A 24,134-nucleotide genomic window follows, 5' to 3' on the forward strand; every position below is an offset into this window, starting at 1 on the left:
GTAAGGTATTGTGACAGCATAAACTATAAAATAAAAAATAAGAGTAGTAGATATGATATATGTTAGAGTCTAACGTGTACTACATTTGCACAATCATATGCAAAGCAGCTTATTTTTAAACAACATATTTTTTCTCATTTATTAGACTGAATATAATATATTTTTATACAGCATTTCTTTTCTTGATCCAAGAAAAGGACTCCATTTATTTGTATAATTTTTTTTTACTGTGATTTACTTATTTCTATCATATCATGTCCTATGATGGTCAACAAAAATCTATAGCTAGGTTAGACAAAGGAATCATTTAAACTAATGTCTTTAAGTAAAGTTCTCAGTTTGACACATTTTTATACCATTTGAACTCTTAACAATTCAAGATTATTGAATGGCTTCAAAGCATAAAGTTACTGAGATAGTGAAAAAGTTGGCACTGAAAAACACTTGAACATTACACCAATCAAATATAAATACAAAGGGATAATCAAATTGTAGTCCATTTATTCACAATAATGTTTTATGAATTGTGTATACAAATTTCTACAGACACAAGGCAATTTATAAAACACAAAAAAAGATGTTTATATAAAACAGAACATTTGAACAACCAAGGATTTCTGCATTATTATTCAGTCTTTGTTGTAAACAGACATGAGAAACCCATTTTGATATTTGCTGGCTGGATGCAAAAAGAAAAAACAGAAGGAGGGAAAAGCTGCATTCTTCCTCATACTCGTTCAAGAGCCTCCAACATGATTATACTGTTTCCTCTGATTACCTAAAGAGACACCAAGACAGAAACAGGAGACAATTCATCACTGCACAGATAAGAACACTCTTAAGCTGAAGCTACTGGAAGAAAGAAAGAAATCTGAAATCCAGCTGTGTGATATATTTAAAATCCATGATAATGTAAATATAACAATAGGACTAAAACTTGAACATTAGAGCAGTGGAACATAACTGTTTTTGTGATGCACCATGGATGCTGATGTAACCGGTTCTACTCAACGCGCGGGATTCGAACAAAGGTCTCCAGCATTGGAGGCGGATGCTCTAACAAGGAGGCTAAAGACCACAACCCCTAACATCACTCGTTAGAGCACCTCTTAAGATCAGGAGAGTGAGGTTTACATGCACAGCGACTACTGGCCTACGACAGTTACAGTGATGTGACCCAATTCTGCATTTATGCATTCTTTTTTTATGTAATTAAATAGGCCTATCATGCATATTAGTGTACTGTTTTATTGTAAATGAAGTACTCTCATTATATATTAATGTATTAATGTCCTTCGGAAGCAAAGGACTTGCATTTGATTTTCGTAGTTAATGCATCTAACATTTCAGTTTTTACAAAAAGAGCATGAATGAATGAGAAAATGAAGTGCAGGAGATGCTTGCTTTTAAAAAGTGATTAAAGATCACCGTATATGCGCACAAATTTCATCATGTCTTAAAATGAAATAAATATGTGCAAATAAGGACACCGATACAGTGATGCGTCTGGTCATGAACGGGATGACACGGTGATGAATTATTCTGATACACAGTAGTAGATACACAGATGTAGACTGAAAATTCAAATAAGAATGGACAAAAGTAACAATGCCTTTATTCTTTTTGCATTAAACTGAGGCGTGTCATTTGTTCAGAGATTATAGTGCATCGTAACTTTTTAGACCTTATTTCTTCCCCATTTTTCATATAGATCATCGGTTCTGCAAAGCTATAAGCTATAATGCTGATATGTTGATATTTCTAAGAATAATTTATCAAAACATTTGATTTGGTCATGATAGTTAAGTCTCTAATAATAAGCTTTTTGGGAGTTTGTCGTCATGTTTTTAAAAAAATACTTTAAGGTTGTTTTTTCCCTCCACTCATATTTTAATATTCATTTGCCTGTATAATGAGTGTTGTAGGTCTGTGTTATATTGGTTGTTGTCTGCCCTCTTCCCACCCTCTACACTCCCATTTTTCCACAGCTTTCCACATCCTTTTGTTGAGTCTTTCAAATCTGAAGTGTGAATGACCAGTGCTGAAAAACTAAGTGCAAGCTGACTGACACACACAGAAAAATGCCTCTCTCTTTAGCAGTGTATTGCGCTTGAACAGTTAGATGGCAGATGCACAGAAATATTTCAAAATATCTGTATTCACGTAAACAGTCAGTTATGTGTTAAGCAAGCGTAAAATCAGATTTTTAACATTATATTAGATCTGTGCATTAGGTCTTAATATGATAACCCTGCTGCTATTAATGTTAATCAAACAACAAAATAAAAGAGGGAATCACTCAATGACTTTGACTGAATAACTTTTGCAGATTTAATAATACATTTTTACTTTATACACTAAAGACTATGCAGTGATTATTTTTACAAACAAAGATAAAATAACCATATTGTGATATTTAATATAGTAATTAATATTAATAAAAGAACTGGAGGAAAAGATGCATCGTGATGCACCTAGAATCATTTTATAACCGAATCGTTACCCTCTAAATCATAATGCTTACTTACAAGGCACTGCATGGTTTAGCACCTCAATACTTGACTGAGCTTTTAACTCCATCTACTCCAAAACGTGATCTTCGTTCTTCGGAATCTGGTCTTTTAACTGTTCCCTCAACTCGTTTAAAATCAATGGGAGACAGGGCTTTTTCTTCATTAGCTCCAAAACTTTGGAATTCTCTACCGATTGAGATTAGGCAAGCTAAATCTTTTGGTATTTTCAAATCACAGCTTAAAACTCATTTTTTTAGGTTTGCTTTTAATTGATTTATTGTCTTTTGTTTATTTTACAGTGTATTATATCTCTTTGTGTGCTGTATCTTCCTTCATCTTTGTTATTTTAATTGTTTCTGTACAGCGCTTTGAGATGTACATTTAAAGGCGCTATAGAAAATAAAGGTTATTATATTATTATATTATAATCAAATCGAATTATGAGGCAAGGGAATATTCACACCTCTACTAAACATGGTGTAATTCTATACTTGTGTCAGAAAGTTATGTTTCCAATACGAGTTCTGTAATAGATTGTGGTATTGAGTACGTACCACCATCCCAATGGTGTTCATTTGTCCTCCTGAAGCCATTTCTATAGTGTCATCAACGACCAGATTCATGAAGGGATCAAATCCACGCAAGATGCCCTGGACATGACGACCACCATTGAGCTTCACTGGAAGTGTACACAAAAACATTATCTCCACATAAGAAATGCACATTTGAATAAAAGACATTAGACAGTGATTCTGAACACAGATATTAATAAATGTAGTAGAACATCCATTTAGATAAGTGTATTTTCCACTTTTTTACACATACGTAGTAACGTAGGGTTACAATACAAATACTGTTAAAATCAAATATTTTTAGGATAAAAAATTATTAAGACTTTCAGATACATGTCATTTGTATTTTAGACCTTTCTGGATAATATTTTGAGAGGGAAAACACACGCATTATACTCACGCGAAAGCTTCTTGTCCATAAATCTTAAAAGGAAAGGACAACAAAAAGTATTGTATTTAAACCGTAATACAAAATTTACAGATACAATGCCAATACACTACAGATACTGGACAATATATCTGTGCATTAAATGAGAATAATCCTGGTTTCGAAATAACAGCAGAAACACTGGCTAAAACTGTAGAATAATGCACTGCTAAAATCTATCGCAATTTCTAAGACGCTTATGATTCCATTCAACCAAAGGCTTGAAATACTTACTTTTTCAGCTCAGGTGGATGTGCTTTGCTCATGTTAATTTAGTTAGATCTAATACTTTTGTGAAACAAAAACGTTTGAAACACGTTTCATTCAGCGGATAAAAGAATGCCTGAAGTGCAGGAAGTGTCGTAGGAGGTCGCGGGATTTTCTAGACCGGTCACCGTGTGCGATATCGCCCCCTACTGTAGCGGAGGACGAACTTCAATAACATTACAGCCAGTTTTAATGTTGTATTTATTTTGTGCTATTTGTCATGTTTAAAAGCGACAAAAATAACAACGACGACTACCAAACGTTTTAAACAATTTATTCAAAAAACAATTTCAATTGTGATGAGGTACATTTTCTGAAAAATAAACCATCACACATCTTGGCTTGGGACAAAGCAGGTGATACTGGAGGTAGCTGCTAGTAAACACACAGCGATTCATTTAGAGAGATAAATTCAAAATGTCTCCAGTCTATATTCATAACTAAAGATTTGAAGGAAAAAAATATATATATTTGCACTCATCATGTACAATGTGAGCCATAAAGTGGACTTGATACAGTGTTTAAAGACACAAAACAACAACAATGGTCAGTGCAAAAAAATTAAAATAAATCACTGCGGCCCATTTGCTGTCAGGAAGAAAAAATGTTAGAAGTGTTACATAAAACAAATGAATATTAAGACCCCCTGATAAAGAAATTGAACAAAAATTCAGTAAAAATAGCTTTTTCCTTAGCATTATTCATCTAATGAGACAGAAAGAAAGCATTTAAGTTATAGGCTACTTGCAATATTTGGTCTGATAGCATAAAATATCATGTATCTAAAACATGTTAATATCTGTAAATCTGGAATTCTACACCTTAATATGTTAGACTATGCGCAACGTTCAGCAGCAAACCTCTGACTTTGAAATACAAATTCTCAGACGGTGATATATTTTGACTATAAAATGTTATAAGAATAAAGCTTACTTAGCTTCCTCGACTAAATACAAAACAGAAATTTCACAATACTTGAGTAGAATGCAATATAATAAAACAGGCCGCAAAACTTCAGTAGACAAATGTCACAGATCACAGATATTATGTCCTCCAACTTGTCAGACAACAACAAGGACATTCATTTAGCTGATTTTGTGTTTCAGCAAAGGCACTGGCCATTTAGAAAACAGAAGTGCTATATGCGTCAAAAAGAATAAAATTCCCATAATTCTCACAGTAATATAATGGATATATGTCTTCTAGGTCTGTGCTACTATCCTATCCTGGAGTAGAAGTGGTTTTAATTGAGTACCCGTATCTGACAAAATAATATAGGCTTGTCATTATTATCGAAGGCCTCTATTATTTGTCAGGCAGTTTGGCTCAATGTTGTGGGAGTGTGTTATCCTGTTACAACATTATACCTCAAGAACAACAGAAATCAAAATCTGTACAATACTGATAATATTTACCCAAATGCCTGATGAATGTAATTCCTGATAGCCATAAACATCTGCAGAAGAGATTTCCCTGCCCTTAAAGAGACAGTACACCCCACAAAAATGAAAATTTTGTCATCAATTACTCAACCACATGTCTTTCCAAACTAATTTTGAAGAATGTTGGTTAACAAACAACTTTGGAGGTCGATGGGAAACCAAAACTGTTTGGTTATCAACATTCTTCTAAATATCTTTTTTTGTGTTATGCTGTAGAAAGAAAGTCATACAGCTTTAGAACAACACGAGGGTGAGTAAATCATGACAGAATTTTCATCATTAGGTCAACTATCCCTTTAAAGGATCAGTTCACCCAAGAATTAAACATTTGTAATTATTTATTCACCTTCATCTCATAAAAACCCATATTCTTTTAGCTTTTTATTCGAAATGCACACACACACACACACGCAAAAAAACACTTATTTTCAATCGCTTTTGGAGCACTTTAACAGTGCTTTTATGCAGAGGCTTTAAAAAAAAAAAAGTTATGTGAGAAAAAATGAAGGTGAGAAAATATTTGTTTTTTGAGTGAACTATCCCTTTTTTCTTTTTTTAAAGGAAGCTCTTTCAGTCATCACTGAATTCATCTTGATTCTCACGTAGCAGATGTTTCTGGCAGTGCTCTAGAAAAGTGTCCAGGGCTATGAAGGCCTCGGCACATGGCACACAGTGATAGACTTTCTTTTCACAATCTTCTGGAATCTGAGAGAGGGGAATCCCGCCTGAGCACACACTACAACACCTGCACGTGTTGACTGGTTGATGAACTCCTTCAGGCACTTCCTCGTGGACTTCCTCGTGCGCATGCAGCGCGGCTTTAGAGCCAAAGACCTGATCGCATGACGTACAAGGATACTCGCCATCCTCGTCTTCATCATTGTCGTCCTGCTCGTTCCTTTCCACTTCATCCTCTCGCTTGGTTTCCGTCACAGCAGGGAGATTTTTGGTCCTCGGTCTTCCTCTCTTTCGTCGAATTTCTTGGGAAGGTCTGAGATCCTTTGCACCCTTCGGGTCGAAGCCAGCTGCGTCAGCAGGGGGAGAGGTGCAGTGTTTGAAATGCGCCCGGCGCGTCAGATGGTGCAGGAACTCTTTCCCGCAGCGAAGGCACGGATACGTCTCTTTCTTCCTTCTCCTGGTGGCTTTCTCAGAGATCTCCTTTCTCAGAGCTTTCTCCTTTATTTCACGACGGTGTTCCTCTTTCCTGTGCCGGTGGAGCAGTGATGTCTTAGGAAAGGATTTGTCACAGGAACGGCATGGAAACAACATACTTGAGTGGAGAACTTTCTTCTTCTTCTTCCTGGCGCGATGGTGTTCCTCTTTCCTGTGTTGGAGGAGCAGTGATGTTTTAGGAAACGATTTGTCACAGGAACGGCACGGGAACGTCGTCTTCGTGCTGCTTTTCGTATGTGCGGGGGAAAAGCGCATGTGGCAGGAGAGTCCAGCAGAAGAACGGAACGTTCTGGAACACACAGTGCAAGCAGAGAGAGACGCGCCGGCGCTCGGAGACGGTGGCAAGGACGGTTTGAGAGTTTTTGCGGGCTGACAGCCTCCGGCCTGCTGGTGGTGCAGCAGCTCTTGCTTGTGGCTGAAGGCTTGTCCGCATGGGGCGCACGCATAGGGGCTGTTGTCTTCACTGAAGGAATCTTCCGGGCGATGTGGGTCTGAAGGTTCGCTCCCGCAGGAAGGGCACGGAGAACTCCTCGTAGGTTTCCCTCTGCACGTCTGGCACACAGATGAGGAACCAGGGCACTTGTGTAGCTGCAAACTAGAGAGCAAAGCAAACTTCTGGCCACAGCGTTGACAGCAATGGAGCTTTTGTAGGGCGAGCTCTTTTTCCTGGTGATGCACAAGGTCGTTCAGTTCGGAGAATTCGTGGCCGCAGTCCTTGCGGATGGAGGAAGACGTCTGTGGTTTTGGTTTATACTCCATGCAAGTGATCAATTGAGCCAGTTTGGACAAAGTGTCTGACATGGGTTTGGACTTAGTGGATATCGGGTCCCCTTTTGCCCCATTCCAGTTGCAGTGTACGGAATCCATATTCCTATATGAAAATACAAAAAAAAAAATAAAGTGAATTAATGGCATTCAGTCATCAATCATTTAATTTCCATTTTAATTTTTTTGGGTGTTTTTGTAAGAAGGCTCACCAAGGCTGTATTTATTTAACCAAACATAAAGTAAAAATAGTAATATTGTGAAATATTACCACAATTTAAAATAACTGTTTAGTGACACACTTTCATTCAAAAGTTTGAAGATAAAAATAAAAAAACGTATAATTTTATTCAGCAAGGACATAATATATTAATTCAAATAAACCGTCATGTATAATGGAACATAAGATTTATATTTCAAATTAATTCTGTTCAATTAACTTTCTATTCATCAGAGAATCCTGAAAAAGTATATCAGTTTCCACCAAAATATCAATTAGCAAAATCTATATTCAACAGTGATAATAATACGAGCCATTGCTAATAATTGGGCAACAATAATAATCGATAATAACTGAGGACCAAATCAGCATATTAGAATGATTTCTGAAGGATCATGTGACACTGAAGACTGGAGTAATGGTTGCTGGAATAAATGAATATACAAGTTCTTAAATTGCATTGCAAGAACAGGTTTACATAATTGACAAGGAAAAAACGATCAAAATAGTGAAACAAACGGATATGCTTTGCTATACTGTAGACACTTAGGTAAACTACATGGAGCAACATAAGCAACACTGACACAGGAAGAGTTAACTAGCTGCCTTGCTACGCTGCTGACATACAAACTCACCCGCTCGAGGACTTTGTATCACTCAAAATGTTTTTCTCGCCCCTCTGTGTGGACATTTTAGCAGAGGTTTTTACGTTCATGAACGCAAAATGCACGAGGTTTTGAGGTTAGACGCAAACGGACTTTCAGTTCAACTACCATGCACTTCTACCGAACTAGTTCAGGCAGTTTTAAAAACTACAACTCCCATCATCCCATATGAACGAGCTTCACATGCGCTGATACGATTTATTATAACTTTTTAAATAAAATAAATTCAATATGACCCAATAAATGACTTTCTTATAACAATAATAGAAATGGCTTACACGTTTGATTATAAATTATTCTAAGTGCATTTATCAAGTTCTCAACAGTGCAATAATTACCTAAAATTATAAAAATCGTTTTTGTTAATTGATATATATATATATATATATATATATATATATAGTATAATATAAATATAAATACAAGTATTGGTTTAAAAACTTAAACTACTAAAATTGAAATAAAAAAGTGCCAAAAAGCACATAACAAAATGACTAAAACAGAAACTAATATTAACATAAAACATTAAAATACAAAACTAATTCAAAAATCAATAAATACTATAATAGTCTATATTTATAAGTTTTAAGGGGTAACATTTCTATTTTTTATAAATCTAATATGAACGCAAGAAGCATACTTTTATTATGAAATAACATCGTCCCCTAGTGAGTTGGAACGAAATTACACCCCCTTTTTGTTAAAATGATTAATATCAGTTCGTTAATGTCATGGGTTTTTATCTACATATATCATTAATAAACACTATAATGGTCTATCATTTTAAGATTTTAAGCAGTAACATTTCGTGATGAGAACGCAAGTAGCAGACCTTTATTATGAAATGTGCTCAAACCGCACAAGATCGTCCCCTGGTGAGTTGGAATGAAACTACACCCCTTGTTTATTATGATTATTAATATTTGTTCGTCAATGTCATGGGTTTTTATATACATATATAATTTATTACGATGATTTAAAGAGAATTCGCCAGTTTAGAATAGAAATCATAATATTTTTGTTTTTATGTGGCATTCTGTCCTCCTCCGGTCCAGTTGGCGGCAGCTGCACCTGTCCGCACGGTCATAACGTTACATCAGAACAGTGTGTTCCACACACCGGCAGCTTATGAAGGCTTCACCGGTTTAACCTCAATCGGTTTCGGAGGAATCGTTGGAGAAAGGACTATTGTTTCAGTAGATGATCATCTTCAAGTCGAAATATGATACTTGCAACCAGCGCTCAGCGGGGATTTGGTCACTAAAAAAAGCCAACTCAACAAACAGTAACAGTTAGATATGACAGCGCGCGTTTGTTTATCTCTGCGTTAATCGTGTTATTCAAGATTAGTCGGCATAATTTTTACACTCATTAGAAAGGTCACGCTATTTTATTGATGGCCGTGTCAGGAGGCGCCCGGCGAATCCCGATGGGTGTCCGGACATTCAGTGAGTTTCTGGAAATAGCGACTGTCGGTCCGTGTCGCTCCAGCAGCCCGTTTAGATGCAGAGAGAGAATACAGCACTGGTCCATCAGGTAAAATACCGCACTTACCTTTCATCAGTCCGGTTTAAATTATAGAATATATTTTATAAACGTACAAATATTATATACACACCACACAAGAGGCTTTTATTGAACCATTGGCGTGTCACATCGCTGAACAAAACGAGGTGGGAAACACCTCCCCCCACAAAATTACCATGGTAAAATTTCCGCTAAAACACTTATTAGAATTGTTTGTCAGTATTATTTTAATGGTGACCATTTTACCCCTATTTTACACTACTGTATGTGTGTAAGTTACCATAGTTTCAGTATCTTAATAATTAGGTACTAAAGTTAACTGTTGCAATAAAAACACTGTGACAACTTATTAGGCATGATTATTAAAATAATAAAGAATAAATAAAATGACAAAGATTCTTTAAGGAATGTATTCTTATACTTGGAATCTTACCATGGTTGCTGGGGGAATGTTCTTATATTGCGTAATGTGACTGGTTTGTGGTCATGTGTCATCGTGGTAGTTCCATGAATATACTAATCATAATGGTATAACCAAGGCTTGACATTAACTTTTCTGCTCACCAGCCACTGTGGTTAGTGGTTTTCCGAAGTTACTAGCATTTTCACTGGCCACAATTTTGACATTGATACCATGGGGAAAAACTTCCATATAGATATTTTTTTAATTATTTCATACTTTGGCAGCAGGTATAATAGGCTGCTGCCACTTTCAGACCTGACACACAGAGCCATTGCACTGTTACACATGCGTTTCAGATATTTCAATATTGAAAAATCTATATTTTTGACAACACTACATTGCACCTAGTTCATTTTTTCATATGCCTTATTAAAATACTTGAAAAATGTATTTATTATATATAAAATTCAACCCTCCAAAGTGGCTAGTAGCTGTGAAGTCCTCCCGCATTTGGTGGGTTGGCCGGTGTCAACATCAAGCCCTGGGTATAACCATTGCAGAGCATTTTGTACCGTGGTACCATCACAGTACACTGTATTTAACAGAATCTTGTGTCTCATTTGTCCTCTTTGTCAGACACCTGTCCTCCTGCGGGATCCTGATGACTCGCTATCCTCGCACGCTCTGTCTCTCTGAAGTGGATTTAACTCCCACTCCTCACAGGAGATCTTTCATCAGCCTCACTAAAAAGAGAAAAGAGTATTCAGAGAGGAGAATACTTGGGTAAGTTGACTTCTACCCTTCCCTAACTAAGGGATCTGTTTGATCCTGAACAATAACCCCTTCTTTTTTATGGAGGAAGGCAAACATTATATACTGATCTAGTGGAGGCAGGGCAGCTGTAAACATAAATCCAATACAGTCAGGGACATAAATCCAGAAATAAAATATGACTGAATAAAATAAATAAATTACAAGTACAAAAAAAGTAAATTACAATACAAACATACAATAAAAGCAATAAGTACAAGACACATTTATAGAATTTTCATCTGTTTATTTTGTGTATTTCATTGCAGCATTTTTAATATTTTAAATAAGTTTTATTTTTATATTTTCAGTTTTAGTAATTTTAGTACTTCACCTTAGCTCTTAGTTTAGTAGGCTTAGTTCACCCAAAAATGAAAATTCTGTCATTAATTACTCCCCCTCATGTCGTTCCAAACCTGTATTGCTTTCGTTCATCTTCGAACACAAATGAAGATCTTTTTGATGAAATCTGAGAGCTTGCTGTCCCTCCATTGACAGTCTACGCAACTACCACTTTAAAGGATTAGTTCGCTTTAAAATGAAAATTAGCCCATGATTTACTCACCCTCAAGCCATCCTATGTGTATATGACTTTCTTCTTTCAGTCGCACACAATCAGAGTTATATAAAAAAATATCCTGGCTCTTCCCTGTTTTATAATGGCTGTGGATTGCAACCAACAGATTGAAGCTCAAAAACATGCATCCATCCATCTTAAATTAACTCCAAACAGCTTATGTGGGTTAATAAAGGCCTTCTGAAGCAAAACGACGAGTTTGTGTAAGAAAAATATTCATATTTAAAACTTTATTAAGTCAAATAACTAGCTTCCGGACAAACGAATATGGACTAAACCGCTCAATTCATATGGATTAGTTTTCCGATCACTTTATACACTTTTTGAAGCGTCAAAGTGGTAGTTGCGTAGCTGTCAATGGAGGAACAGAAAACTCTCAGATTTCATCAAAAATATCTTTATTTGTGTTTTGGAAATGAACGAAAGTCTTATGATTTGGAACAACATGAGGGTGAGTAATTAATGACAGAATTTAAATTTTTGGGTGAACTATCCCTTTAATTTAGAAATTGGAAAGATTTACCTGTGTTTTGGTCTTTAGGTTCTCGATGCAAGAAATGTACGATGTGGTAGCCAATGTGGATGACTACAAACACTTTGTACCATGGTGTAAAAAGTCCCAAACCATCATGAAAAGGGCCGGTCACGCCAAAGCCCAGCTGGAAGTGGGCTTCCCTCCGGTTGTTGAACGATACACTTCTATGATAAGCCACGTCCGTCCACATCTCGTCAAAGTAAGTCATCCTGTGTGTGCTTTACAACACCTTCAGTGCCATCACTGAAACACAAAGTAAGAATTCATGACTAATTATATTTCACCCCATCCCATTTCAGGCGGTGTGTTCGGATGGTAAACTCTTCAATCACTTAGAGACAATATGGCGGTTTAGTCCCGGTATTCCTGGCTATCCTCGCACATGTACTGTAGACTTCTCTGTAAGTACCAATTACAAACTTTAATTTTGCTAAGCTCCACCCTAGATATCCACCATACTAAGCTTATTGTTACTAGGTCAAATATGTGATACATAATAGTTTTTTTTTTAACGTTCAAGCATGAAAACCTATTCTAGTAGACCCCAAAAACAATATTAAGACTTTATAAAAGGGCATAATATGGCACTGGGCAGAAGTGTTATTTTAGTATCATTATTCATTACAGCGAGATGGTCTTTCTGCTGGGCCTTAGGCCTGTCGCACCTCCAACGGTGCCTTTGGTGGACTATGCATGGCAGAGGCGTCCTCTTCTCTGAGGCAGGCCTAAACCTGTCCGCATACCACACGGTTTTGCTGCAGGGTCTTCAGCTGGGAACCACCGCTCATTGACGTTTCGCCCCTTAACCCAGAACGTCTCATGGTGGCGGGGCAGTGAACAGGGACGTCTCCCTGACACCCCCTGCAGCAAAACCTAATTAGATCTTACACCCCAAGCCTTGTCTCGTCGCTTCAGCCAGAGCCAGTGGCTTGCTTTCTCAGCTTCCTCAGAGAGCTCTTTGGTGGATCTGCTCAATGTGGCTCCCCGTAGTCCCAGGTCCTTGAGCAGACGTGATGTTGATCTGCCCACAAAGCCTCTGGCTCCCACCTCCACCGGGTACAGCCTCACACTCCATCCACTTTCCCTGCACTCCGCAACCAGATCTGCATACTTTGCCTTCTTTCTTTCATAGGCAGCTTCCAGTCCCTCCTCCCATGGCACTGTCAGCTCGATCAGTATTACTGACTTCACAGCTGCAGACCACAGCACCACGTCTGGTCTTAGGGTGGTGCTGCATATCTCCTGTGGGAACTGGAGCTGCCTTCCCAAGTCTACTTCCATCTTCCACACCGCCCCTGGTGTTAATAGCTTGGCGGGTTGTCTCTTGATGGTATGCCTTGCGTGTTCCCCCTGCCTAATGAAGTGGATCCTGCATTGGCTCCCTGATGGACTCTGGTTGTTTGCCTCCTGTCGACTTTCCTCCAGCACCTCTGCCAGCTTCCTGAGCACTTGGTCATGCCGCCATCTGAGCCGACCCTGTGTCAGTGCTGTTTTACAGCCCGATAGAATATGCTGGAGTGAGGCATTGATGGTCCCACAGAGGTCACAGGATTGCTCTGTTCCAAGCCATTGGTGGAGGTTTTTAGGGCTCGGGAGGGTGTCGTATGTTGCCCTAATAAGGAAACTGAGCCGAGCCTGTGGCAGTTTCCAGAAATCTGCCCAGTTGATTGCTCGGCTCGCAACACCCTCCCAAGTTGTCCACCGCCCCTGCTGCCCCTGTACCACAGACCTAACTCTGATCTCCTCCTGCTCAATCCTGGTGACCTCTGCAACAACAAGGTCCTTCCTCTCCTTCCTACTTGCCTTGGACCATGGGATGGGTGGCTTGCTCCATCCAAGGCCTGCCCGCCCTGTCTGGACCATGCCCACGACTTGTTGATGTTGCAGTCTTACCATCACCTTCTGCACCTCCTCCTTGGCCCTCCACTTCCTTCCAGTCTCAACTCTGGCATTTGCATCAGCCACTGTCCTGTCGGAGGAGTCCCTTAATTCCATCACCAGCCTTGCTTTCTCCTGCCTATAGCCCAGGGTGATGGATTTCAGGGGTAGCTGGAGTGAGTTCAATCCATACAGGCCAGCAGCTGAAAAGCACCGTGGTAGGCCAAGCCATTTACGGATGAAGGAGTTGGCTTTTGCCTCCATCCGGCTTACGGCTGATGAGGTGACTTCACACAGCTTCAGAGGCCACATCACCCTTGGGTACAGGGTGAAGTGATAACACCACACCTTGTACTTTCCAGGTAACTGGCTTGCGTCAATCTTGGATAGGCCTTCTGACAGCTGCAGGAGGATGATTTTCCCCATATCCTTGTCTGAGAGACCAGATGTATAAAGTCTTCCTAGGCTTCGGATGGGCTGATCCACGATGCGGGGGATGTCTTCCCCGCTAATGGTGAAGGTGAGTCTGTCATTTCTCTCCCCCTTTCGCAATGAGAGGCTCCTTGACTTCTGCGGCTTGAACTTCATCCTGGCCCAGGTGATCAGCTCATCCAGCCTCTTAAGTAGCCTAGATGTGCATGGGGCGGTTCGTAAGAGGCAGGTGATGTCATCCATATAGCTCCTTAGGGGCGGGAGCCTCTGGCCTGCAGACAACCGGACCCCACCCACCACCTGCCTTGCCCCAATCAGGATGACCTCAAATGCTGCCACGAAGAGGATGGGGGAAATGGAGCATCCCATTGCGATCCCTACTTCCAGTTGTTGCCAGCAAGTGGTGAACTTCTTCAGTGCAAAGCACATGTGCATGTCCTGGAAGTAGTTCATGATCATGGTCCTGATGTTGTCTGGGATGTAGAAGAATTCCAAAGCGTAGGCTATGAGCAGGTGTGGTACTGACCCATAGGCATTGGCTAGATCTAGCCATATGACGTGCAGATCTTTCTTCTCCCTCTTAGTGGTCTGGATCTGTTCCCAAATCATGGAAGCATGCTCCACACAGCCAGGAAAACCTGGAATCCCGGCTTTCTGGCAGCTGGTATCAATGTAGTTGTTCTCCATGAGGTAGATGGACATTTTCCTTGCCATCACAGAGAAGAAGATTTTCCCCTCCACATTCAGTAGAGCTATGCTCCTGAACTGCTCGATGGTCTTGGCGTTCTGTTGTTTGGGAATAGAGACTGCCACTGCCCTCTGCCACTCGGATGGTATGGTCTGTTTAGTCCAGGTGATTCTCATCAGGGTCCATAGCAGCTTCAGCACTCCTGGGCAGTTCTTATACAGCTTGTACGGTATTCCGTTCGGGCCTGGTGCTGAAGCAGATCTTGCCCGCTGGATCACCTGCATGACCTCGCTGAGCTTGGGTGGTGATACGTCAAACAGGGCTGATGGTTCTGAGGGTCTAGGCACATACCCTGGCGAGCCTAGGGGGTTGTTTCTTGCTGGGTCACTGTACTGAGTGCGAATGTGCTCCTGTAGTTCTTCTTTAGAGATGTCCAGGGTTCCACTTGTCTTCTCCTCCAGGAGCCCGTGTGCATGCCGAAATGGATTCCTGAAGAAACTCGATCTTTCCTTCTCTTTCCTTTTTCTCCGTCTTCTAATGCGTTCTGCCCTCCGGAGGTTAGCAAGGCGTCTTCTGATCTCATCCCAGAGAGCTTTCAGGCCCTCCTTCTCAGACTCCTCTGCCTTCCTCCAACGTTTGCGAAGCTGCCTTCTGCTTGCCACCAGGTCATCAATCTCTTTCTCTCTCCTGCCCTTTGATCTTATTGCGGCTTCTCTGATGGTCACTTCGCCATACCTGTTGCTGCATTCTTCATACAGGATTTCTCCGAACAGATTTAGCTTGGCTACCACTGACCCGCGCAGAGCTTTTTGCAGCAGCCCGCTCAGATGTTCGTCCAACTTTCTCCACTCCTCAGCTTCGTTGGCCTTTGGCCACTTGATCTTATTCCTTCGGAGTGGGTTCTTCAGGTTCCTGGGCCCCTGGCTCAACTCTGATCTTGAGTCACTCGGGGGTGCTACTGGGTTCACTTCTTGGGGTAAATCAACCTCCCTTTCTTCCTCCTCCTTCCTTTCCTCCTGCTCTACCTCTGCAACATTGGGCCCGTTGGCACTGTGGTTGTCAACCCGGCCTTGGATCCCATTTGTCTGACCTGCCCTTACCAGAGCAGTGCAAGGTTGCATCAGGCTACCACCACCACACTTCATCTTTCCCATGTGGATGTGAAGTCCCCTCAAAGTTGTTGTTTTTTCCCAGCCACACCCACATTTCCTTGGGATCTTCTCTTTTGCCGATATCCTTGCGTTCGTTACCGTGTGGTCCATCCTTGTTGGCCCTTCTTTCATCCCGCCTCTCGGAGGGCCTTCGGGTTGTTTTCTTTGTTTCTTCTTCGTAGTAGGCTTTGGGTGTCTTCCTCTTGGAAAACTAGAGGGTAGGGTTACTAGCCCACCTCTCCCGGTGCAGTCTATCCTGCTGCCACCAGTCTCTCCTGGTTGTCCTCCAGTCTTCCCTGGACTCCAACTGCTCTATTCACAGTAGCCACTGTCTCCAGAAATGCATTATTCATTACAGCGAGATGGTCTTTCTGCTGGGCCTTAGGCCTGTCGCACCTCCAACGGTGCCTTTGGTGGACTATGCATGGCAGAGGCGTCCTCTTCTCTGAGGCAGGCCTAAACCTGTCCGCATACCACACGGTTTTGCTGCAGGGTCTTCAGCTGGGAACCACCGCTCATTGACGTTTCGCCCCTTAACCCAGAACGTCTCATGGTGGCGGGGCAGTGAACAGGGACGTCTCCCTGACACCCCCTGCAGCAAAACCTAATTAGATCTTACACCCCAAGCCTTGTCTCGTCGCTTCAGCCAGAGCCAGTGGCTTGCTTTCTCAGCTTCCTCAGAGAGCTCTTTGGTGGATCTGCTCAATGTGGCTCCCCGTAGTCCCAGGTCCTTGAGCAGACGTGATGTTGATCTGCCCACAAAGCCTCTGGCTCCCACCTCCACCGGGTACAGCCTCACACTCCATCCACTTTCCCTGCACTCCGCAACCAGATCTGCATACTTTGCCTTCTTTCTTTCATAGGCAGCTTCCAGTCCCTCCTCCCATGGCACTGTCAGCTCGATCAGTATTACTGACTTCACAGCTGCAGACCACAGCACCACGTCTGGTCTTAGGGTGGTGCTGCATATCTCCTGTGGGAACTGGAGCTGCCTTCCCAAGTCTACTTCCATCTTCCACACCGCCCCTGGTGTTAATAGCTTGGCGGGTTGTCTCTTGATGGTATGCCTTGCGTGTTCCCCCTGCCTAATGAAGTGGATCCTGCATTGGCTCCCTGATGGACTCTGGTTGTTTGCCTCCTGTCGACTTTCCTCCAGCACCTCTGCCAGCTTCCTGAGCACTTGGTCATGCCGCCATCTGAGCCGACCCTGTGTCAGTGCTGTTTTACAGCCCGATAGAATATGCTGGAGTGAGGCATTGATGGTCCCACAGAGGTCACAGGATTGCTCTGTTCCAAGCCATTGGTGGAGGTTTTTAGGGCTCGGGAGGGTGTCGTATGTTGCCCTAATAAGGAAACTGAGCCGAGCCTGTGGCAGTTTCCAGAAATCTGCCCAGTTGATTGCTCGGCTCGCAACACCCTCCCAAGTTGTCCACCGCCCCTGCTGCCCCTGTACCACAGACCTAACTCTGATCTCCTCCTGCTCAATCCTGGTGACCTCTGCAACAACAAGGTCCTTCCTCTCCTTCCTACTTGCCTTGGACCATGGGATGGGTGGCTTGCTCCATCCAAGGCCTGCCCGCCCTGTCTGGACCATGCCCACGACTTGTTGATGTTGCAGTCTTACCATCACCTTCTGCACCTCCTCCTTGGCCCTCCACTTCCTTCCAGTCTCAACTCTGGCATTTGCATCAGCCACTGTCCTGTCGGAGGAGTCCCTTAATTCCATCACCAGCCTTGCTTTCTCCTGCCTATAGCCCAGGGTGATGGATTTCAGGGGTAGCTGGAGTGAGTTCAATCCATACAGGCCAGCAGCTGAAAAGCACCGTGGTAGGCCAAGCCATTTACGGATGAAGGAGTTGGCTTTTGCCTCCATCCGGCTTACGGCTGATGAGGTGACTTCACACAGCTTCAGAGGCCACATCACCCTTGGGTACAGGGTGAAGTGATAACACCACACCTTGTACTTTCCAGGTAACTGGCTTGCGTCAATCTTGGATAGGCCTTCTGACAGCTGCAGGAGGATGATTTTCCCCATATCCTTGTCTGAGAGACCAGATGTATAAAGTCTTCCTAGGCTTCGGATGGGCTGATCCACGATGCGGGGGATGTCTTCCCCGCTAATGGTGAAGGTGAGTCTGTCATTTCTCTCCCCCTTTCGCAATGAGAGGCTCCTTGACTTCTGCGGCTTGAACTTCATCCTGGCCCAGGTGATCAGCTCATCCAGCCTCTTAAGTAGCCTAGATGTGCATGGGGCGGTTCGTAAGAGGCAGGTGATGTCATCCATATAGCTCCTTAGGGGCGGGAGCCTCTGGCCTGCAGACAACCGGACCCCACCCACCACCTGCCTTGCCCCAATCAGGATGACCTCAAATGCTGCCACGAAGAGGATGGGGGAAATGGAGCATCCCATTGCGATCCCTACTTCCAGTTGTTGCCAGCAAGTGGTGAACTTCTTCAGTGCAAAGCACATGTGCATGTCCTGGAAGTAGTTCATGATCATGGTCCTGATGTTGTCTGGGATGTAGAAGAATTCCAAAGCGTAGGCTATGAGCAGGTGTGGTACTGACCCATAGGCATTGGCTAGATCTAGCCATATGACGTGCAGATCTTTCTTCTCCCTCTTAGTGGTCTGGATCTGTTCCCAAATCATGGAAGCATGCTCCACACAGCCAGGAAAACCTGGAATCCCGGCTTTCTGGCAGCTGGTATCAATGTAGTTGTTCTCCATGAGGTAGATGGACATTTTCCTTGCCATCACAGAGAAGAAGATTTTCCCCTCCACATTCAGTAGAGCTATGCTCCTGAACTGCTCGATGGTCTTGGCGTTCTGTTGTTTGGGAATAGAGACTGCCACTGCCCTCTGCCACTCGGATGGTATGGTCTGTTTAGTCCAGGTGATTCTCATCAGGGTCCATAGCAGCTTCAGCACTCCTGGGCAGTTCTTATACAGCTTGTACGGTATTCCGTTCGGGCCTGGTGCTGAAGCAGATCTTGCCCGCTGGATCACCTGCATGACCTCGCTGAGCTTGGGTGGTGATACGTCAAACAGGGCTGATGGTTCTGAGGGTCTAGGCACATACCCTGGCGAGCCTAGGGGGTTGTTTCTTGCTGGGTCACTGTACTGAGTGCGAATGTGCTCCTGTAGTTCTTCTTTAGAGATGTCCAGGGTTCCACTTGTCTTCTCCTCCAGGAGCCCGTGTGCATGCCGAAATGGATTCCTGAAGAAACTCGATCTTTCCTTCTCTTTCCTTTTTCTCCGTCTTCTAATGCGTTCTGCCCTCCGGAGGTTAGCAAGGCGTCTTCTGATCTCATCCCAGAGAGCTTTCAGGCCCTCCTTCTCAGACTCCTCTGCCTTCCTCCAACGTTTGCGAAGCTGCCTTCTGCTTGCCACCAGGTCATCAATCTCTTTCTCTCTCCTGCCCTTTGATCTTATTGCGGCTTCTCTGATGGTCACTTCGCCATACCTGTTGCTGCATTCTTCATACAGGATTTCTCCGAACAGATTTAGCTTGGCTACCACTGACCCGCGCAGAGCTTTTTGCAGCAGCCCGCTCAGATGTTCGTCCAACTTTCTCCACTCCTCAGCTTCGTTGGCCTTTGGCCACTTGATCTTATTCCTTCGGAGTGGGTTCTTCAGGTTCCTGGGCCCCTGGCTCAACTCTGATCTTGAGTCACTCGGGGGTGCTACTGGGTTCACTTCTTGGGGTAAATCAACCTCCCTTTCTTCCTCCTCCTTCCTTTCCTCCTGCTCTACCTCTGCAACATTGGGCCCGTTGGCACTGTGGTTGTCAACCCGGCCTTGGATCCCATTTGTCTGACCTGCCCTTACCAGAGCAGTGCAAGGTTGCATCAGGCTACCACCACCACACTTCATCTTTCCCATGTGGATGTGAAGTCCCCTCAAAGTTGTTGTTTTTTCCCAGCCACACCCACATTTCCTTGGGATCTTCTCTTTTGCCGATATCCTTGCGTTCGTTACCGTGTGGTCCATCCTTGTTGGCCCTTCTTTCATCCCGCCTCTCGGAGGGCCTTCGGGTTGAGGAGGGCCTTCGGGTTGATTAATATAGTACTATACTGTTTATTAGGGGTGTGATGAGACGCTTAGCTCACGAGACGAGAGACGAGATTGGGTTCACGAGAACAAACCGAGACGAGATTTTTGCACTGTATTTTTAAGAAATCCTCAATGACAAAATTCATGACTGGAAAAATAGTCTGCAGGTGCATTTTGAAATGTTTTAACTAATGAATGAATGAATGTAATTTCGGTTATGCATTGAAAGACAACAAAATACAAGAACTGTAAAAGTTTTTGCCACAAACTCAGCTGACTGGCTTCTCTCCTGTATGATTTGATATGAGTCTCTTCAGACTTTACTGTACATGAACAGTACTGTACAGGGAGCTCGCGTTTTACTTTCACTTTCAAATTTGCGATCGCACGTACTCTGTGTATAGGGAAGCGGTGGTGTTTAGCACGCATTCATTTATCAGATGCTTAGGCTCTGTTACGCAACAAATCCTCCGCCATGGTCTTGTCATGAGCGGAGCAGACGTTTACAATTGAAGCGACCGTTATCCAACTGAATTAAATAGTTTTTATTTCTATAAAAAAGGCAAAACAACAGTGGAGGCTCAATGTAGCGGTGGTATACTCTATGCTAATTTCACCCTCACTCTCCGTCATGGCAATATCGCGAGACAGCTTTTCATCTCGATGAGAAATCTCGTCATTTTTTAATATTGCATCACACCCCTAGTATTTATTAATATTTTTAATTAGTTATTATAATATTTTAAGTCCTTGTTAGTTTGAGTCATTTAGTTTTTTTGGTCAGTTTTATTCATTTTTATATATATCAGTACAGGCCAAAAGTTTGGAAACATTACTATTTTTAATGTTTTTGAAAGAATTTTCTTCTGCTCATCAAGCCTGCGTTTATTTGATAAAAAATACAGAAAAAAAATGTAATATTGTGATATATTATTACAATTTAAAATAATTGGTTTTCAATTTATTATACTTTAAATTATCATTTATTTCTGTGATGCAAAGCTGAATTTTCAGGATCATTACTCCAGTCTATCACATGATCCTTTAGAAATCATCATAATATGATGATTCATTATCAAAGTTGGAAACAGTTCTGCTGTTTAATATTTTTTCATAACCTGTGATACTTTTTTAGGATACTTTGATGAATAAAAAAATAAAAAAAGCAGTTTTTTAAAAAATTGAAATCTTTTGTAACAACAATATACACTACTGGTCAGTAATTTTTTTTTTTGAAATAAATCAAAACTTTTATTCAGCAAGGATGTGTTAAATTGATAAAAAAGTGATAGTAAAGAAGATTAATAATATTATTAGAAAATATTTTTTTATTTTGAATAAATGCAGTTCTTTTTAACCTTTTATTCATCAAATATATTAGGCAGCAGAACTGTTATTACACTCATAATAAATCAGAATATTAGAATGATTTCTAAAGGATCATGTGATAGACTGGATGTCACATGTGACACTGAAGACTGGAGTAATGATGCTGAAAATGCATCACAGAAATACATTATTTTTCTATTTATTTATTTTTTATTGTTTATAGTGTTTTTAGTTTTAGTAATTTTAGTAAATTTTTATAAATGCAGCTAAACCAAAATAAAAACAAGTTCAAATTATAAAAAAAAAAAAATTATTTCAGTGTAGTTATTGTTTATCTCTACATTTTCAAACGTTTTTCAATAGTTTTAGTTAACAATAATAACACTGGTGGACGGCAGCAGTTTCTAGGGTGGGAGTGTTCGGTGATGTTTGATCAAAGAATCAGTGTTTGTTAGGAAGTAAACCTACCATGTGTGTAAATGTTTCTCTCTCTCTGTCTGGATGTCGTTGGCTTCCCCCCCACAGATCTCGTTCGAGTTCCGCTCACTTCTGCATTCGCAGTTAGCGACGGTGTTTTTCGACGAGGTGGTGAAGCAGATGGTGGCCGCGTTTGAGCGGAGAGCGTGTAAACTGTACGGGCCCGAGACGAGGATACCCCGTGAGCTCATGTTTCACGAGATCCATCAAACGTGAGGTGCATCGTCACACCGGACTCGTCTGCATCTGGAACTCGCAAAACTCTTTAGATTATCGCATGACAAATCACATCACTAGATTTACATTGGGATGGTACGATGGATACCATTTACTTATAGATGATATTTCAGTTCATTTGAGGTATTGGACCTTGAACATTTGCTTTTTGACTGAATGAAGATTATAATTGATTTCCGTAAGATTTAAAAGTTGAGCAAAACACTCGAACGTTTCATTAGGGTTTCATCTCGTTTACATATTCTTTCCTGCTAATGGGTTTGTTGGGGCCAAATCTGAAGAACTTATTACTGAAACTGAAAGGGATGTTTTAGGTGAAATCTGTCGCACGCTGTTGATTACCACACGAAATAATTTCGGTTTGTACCTCAGTTTTTAAAAACAACCAATAAAACACAGCACAACCATTGTTTACTTGCCTCACTGCAAATGCAAATGCGCAGCTTTGACGCATTTTTATGCTTTTAAGTCAATATTATTTTCTGTGGTGATTGACAGCATGCGAAATGCACGGATTTAACCCAGAATATTCCTTTATACAACTAGATATGAACATACATAGTGAGAATTCAAAATGCTTGAATTTGAACACGCTTGCAATGAGTTACTTGTCTTTCACACTGCACTGAATTTATAATATTCATCTCAAGAAGTCGCACTCGAGGTTTGAGACTTCAATCACAACTGTAAATATAACGAACATAAATTATACAGTTAGAGTGACGTCTGACGCCTCCCACCTATATATTTATGCTTATAGACAACAGAAAACCTTGTTTATAGAAGTAGTGTATTGTAATGAAGGTGAATTATAGTTAGCATGCTAACTCAGGGCTTTTGGAGAAATCCAAATGGAAGAAATGGAAGACAGCCTATTGTTCCCTAATAGTGATCCCAGTTTGTGCCTGTTCATGTAGACTGTGCCATTTTTTGTTTTGTTGCTACATCAATGTCTGTTTAAACACTACTTTATTCATTTATTGTGATTTCTTCGAAAACTACAGTATGAGCTGGTAAATACAAGCATAGTAAACGGTTTTGTTTTTGTGTTTTTTGAACGCTTATTTTATGAGATTTTATTTTGAGCCATTTCAATGCCTTATCTAAGAGTTCATGGCATGTATAAATGACTTCAAATAACGTTGTCGAGATGTCGACTGAGTATCAAACACCCGTCTAAGAGTCTTCCATGGAAATAACGTCACCATCAGTAGATTCATTGGGCGTATCATAAAATAAAAAAAAAGACCTTGTTAAATGTCTGTAAAGTGAGAATGTTTGGTTGAACAACTGTGAATAACAACCAAAGAGATAATCAGTGCTTCATAAGAGCAAGTGGTTTTAGGAACAAATTCTCCATGAAGTGAATGTTATCTGTTCAGTAAACCTTAATTATTGTCAGTGTTATAATCTTGCACAAGCATTTATTTTAATTTGAAAATCTATAAATTTATTTCAAAACCTATAATTTGTGTGTGTTTTAATTGAAGTGCTTGAGAACAGATTAATTTGAAAGCAAAGTACAACTTGTTGGATTTGGATATGCATTGACCCTTTTGTTTTCTTTCTTGCCTCTTAAGTTGAAGCACACTGCTAGCTCACCTTTAAGGACAAAGGTCTCCGCGCTGAGGAGATACTGGAGTACTTGTGAAAACATAACAGTGGTGAACGCCAGGGGACAAAGAATACAGCGTGAAGCTGGCAGTGGAGGTTGAGGAAATCTGAGTAAGGTGCTGGTATCTGGGTCATGTATTTATAACGGCGTGAGAGACTAGTGGAGTTTCTTATTCATGCTGCCTTCTTGACCTGAAGATCTTTACACAGAATTCACCATTAAAACCGAACTTGAGTTAACCAATCCACTAACTCTTTCCCCGTCAGCAATATATCAAAAGCAAAACAGTTTTGACGTTAATTGATGGAATTTTGTGTCTCAGGAAATTAGTGATTTATGACATTGTATTATGTTGAATATCAAAGTTTTTTGTCTAT

General features: G+C 41.2%; 3 protein-coding genes across 3 annotated transcripts; 1 reads left to right on the plus strand and 2 right to left on the minus strand.

The window, feature by feature from the left end:
* Positions 1-481: 481 nt before the first annotated feature.
* Positions 482-3,900, minus strand: snrpg (small nuclear ribonucleoprotein polypeptide G). The gene is made up of 4 exons (XM_082146307.1): positions 3,747-3,900; positions 3,486-3,508; positions 3,068-3,192; positions 482-778 (listed from the first exon to the last, which is right to left on the minus strand). Exons 1-4 carry the CDS (start codon positions 3,776-3,778, stop codon positions 728-730), a joined length of 231 nt encoding a protein of 76 aa, XP_082002433.1. The 5' UTR covers positions 3,779-3,900; the 3' UTR covers positions 482-727.
* Positions 3,901-4,037: 137 nt separating this feature from the next.
* Positions 4,038-8,198, minus strand: LOC309481329 (uncharacterized protein). The gene is made up of 2 exons (XM_082146217.1): positions 8,015-8,198; positions 4,038-7,265 (listed from the first exon to the last, which is right to left on the minus strand). The coding sequence occupies exons 1-2, from the start codon at positions 8,092-8,094 to the stop codon at positions 5,792-5,794; spliced, it is 1,554 nt and encodes a 517-aa protein (XP_082002343.1). The 5' UTR covers positions 8,095-8,198; the 3' UTR covers positions 4,038-5,791.
* A 788-nt stretch (positions 8,199-8,986) lies between these two features.
* Positions 8,987-23,610, plus strand: coq10a (coenzyme Q10A). Its single transcript, XM_082146276.1, has 5 exons — positions 8,987-9,580; positions 10,611-10,757; positions 11,903-12,095; positions 12,196-12,297; positions 21,954-23,610. Exons 1-5 carry the CDS (start codon positions 9,441-9,443, stop codon positions 22,119-22,121), a joined length of 750 nt encoding a protein of 249 aa, XP_082002402.1. The 5' UTR covers positions 8,987-9,440; the 3' UTR covers positions 22,122-23,610.
* The last annotated feature ends 524 nt before the right edge of the window (positions 23,611-24,134 follow it).

Source organism: Leuciscus leuciscus, assembly GCF_965113295.1.
Source record: "Leuciscus leuciscus genome assembly, chromosome: 18".
Taxonomy (NCBI): domain Eukaryota; kingdom Metazoa; phylum Chordata; class Actinopteri; order Cypriniformes; family Leuciscidae; genus Leuciscus; species Leuciscus leuciscus.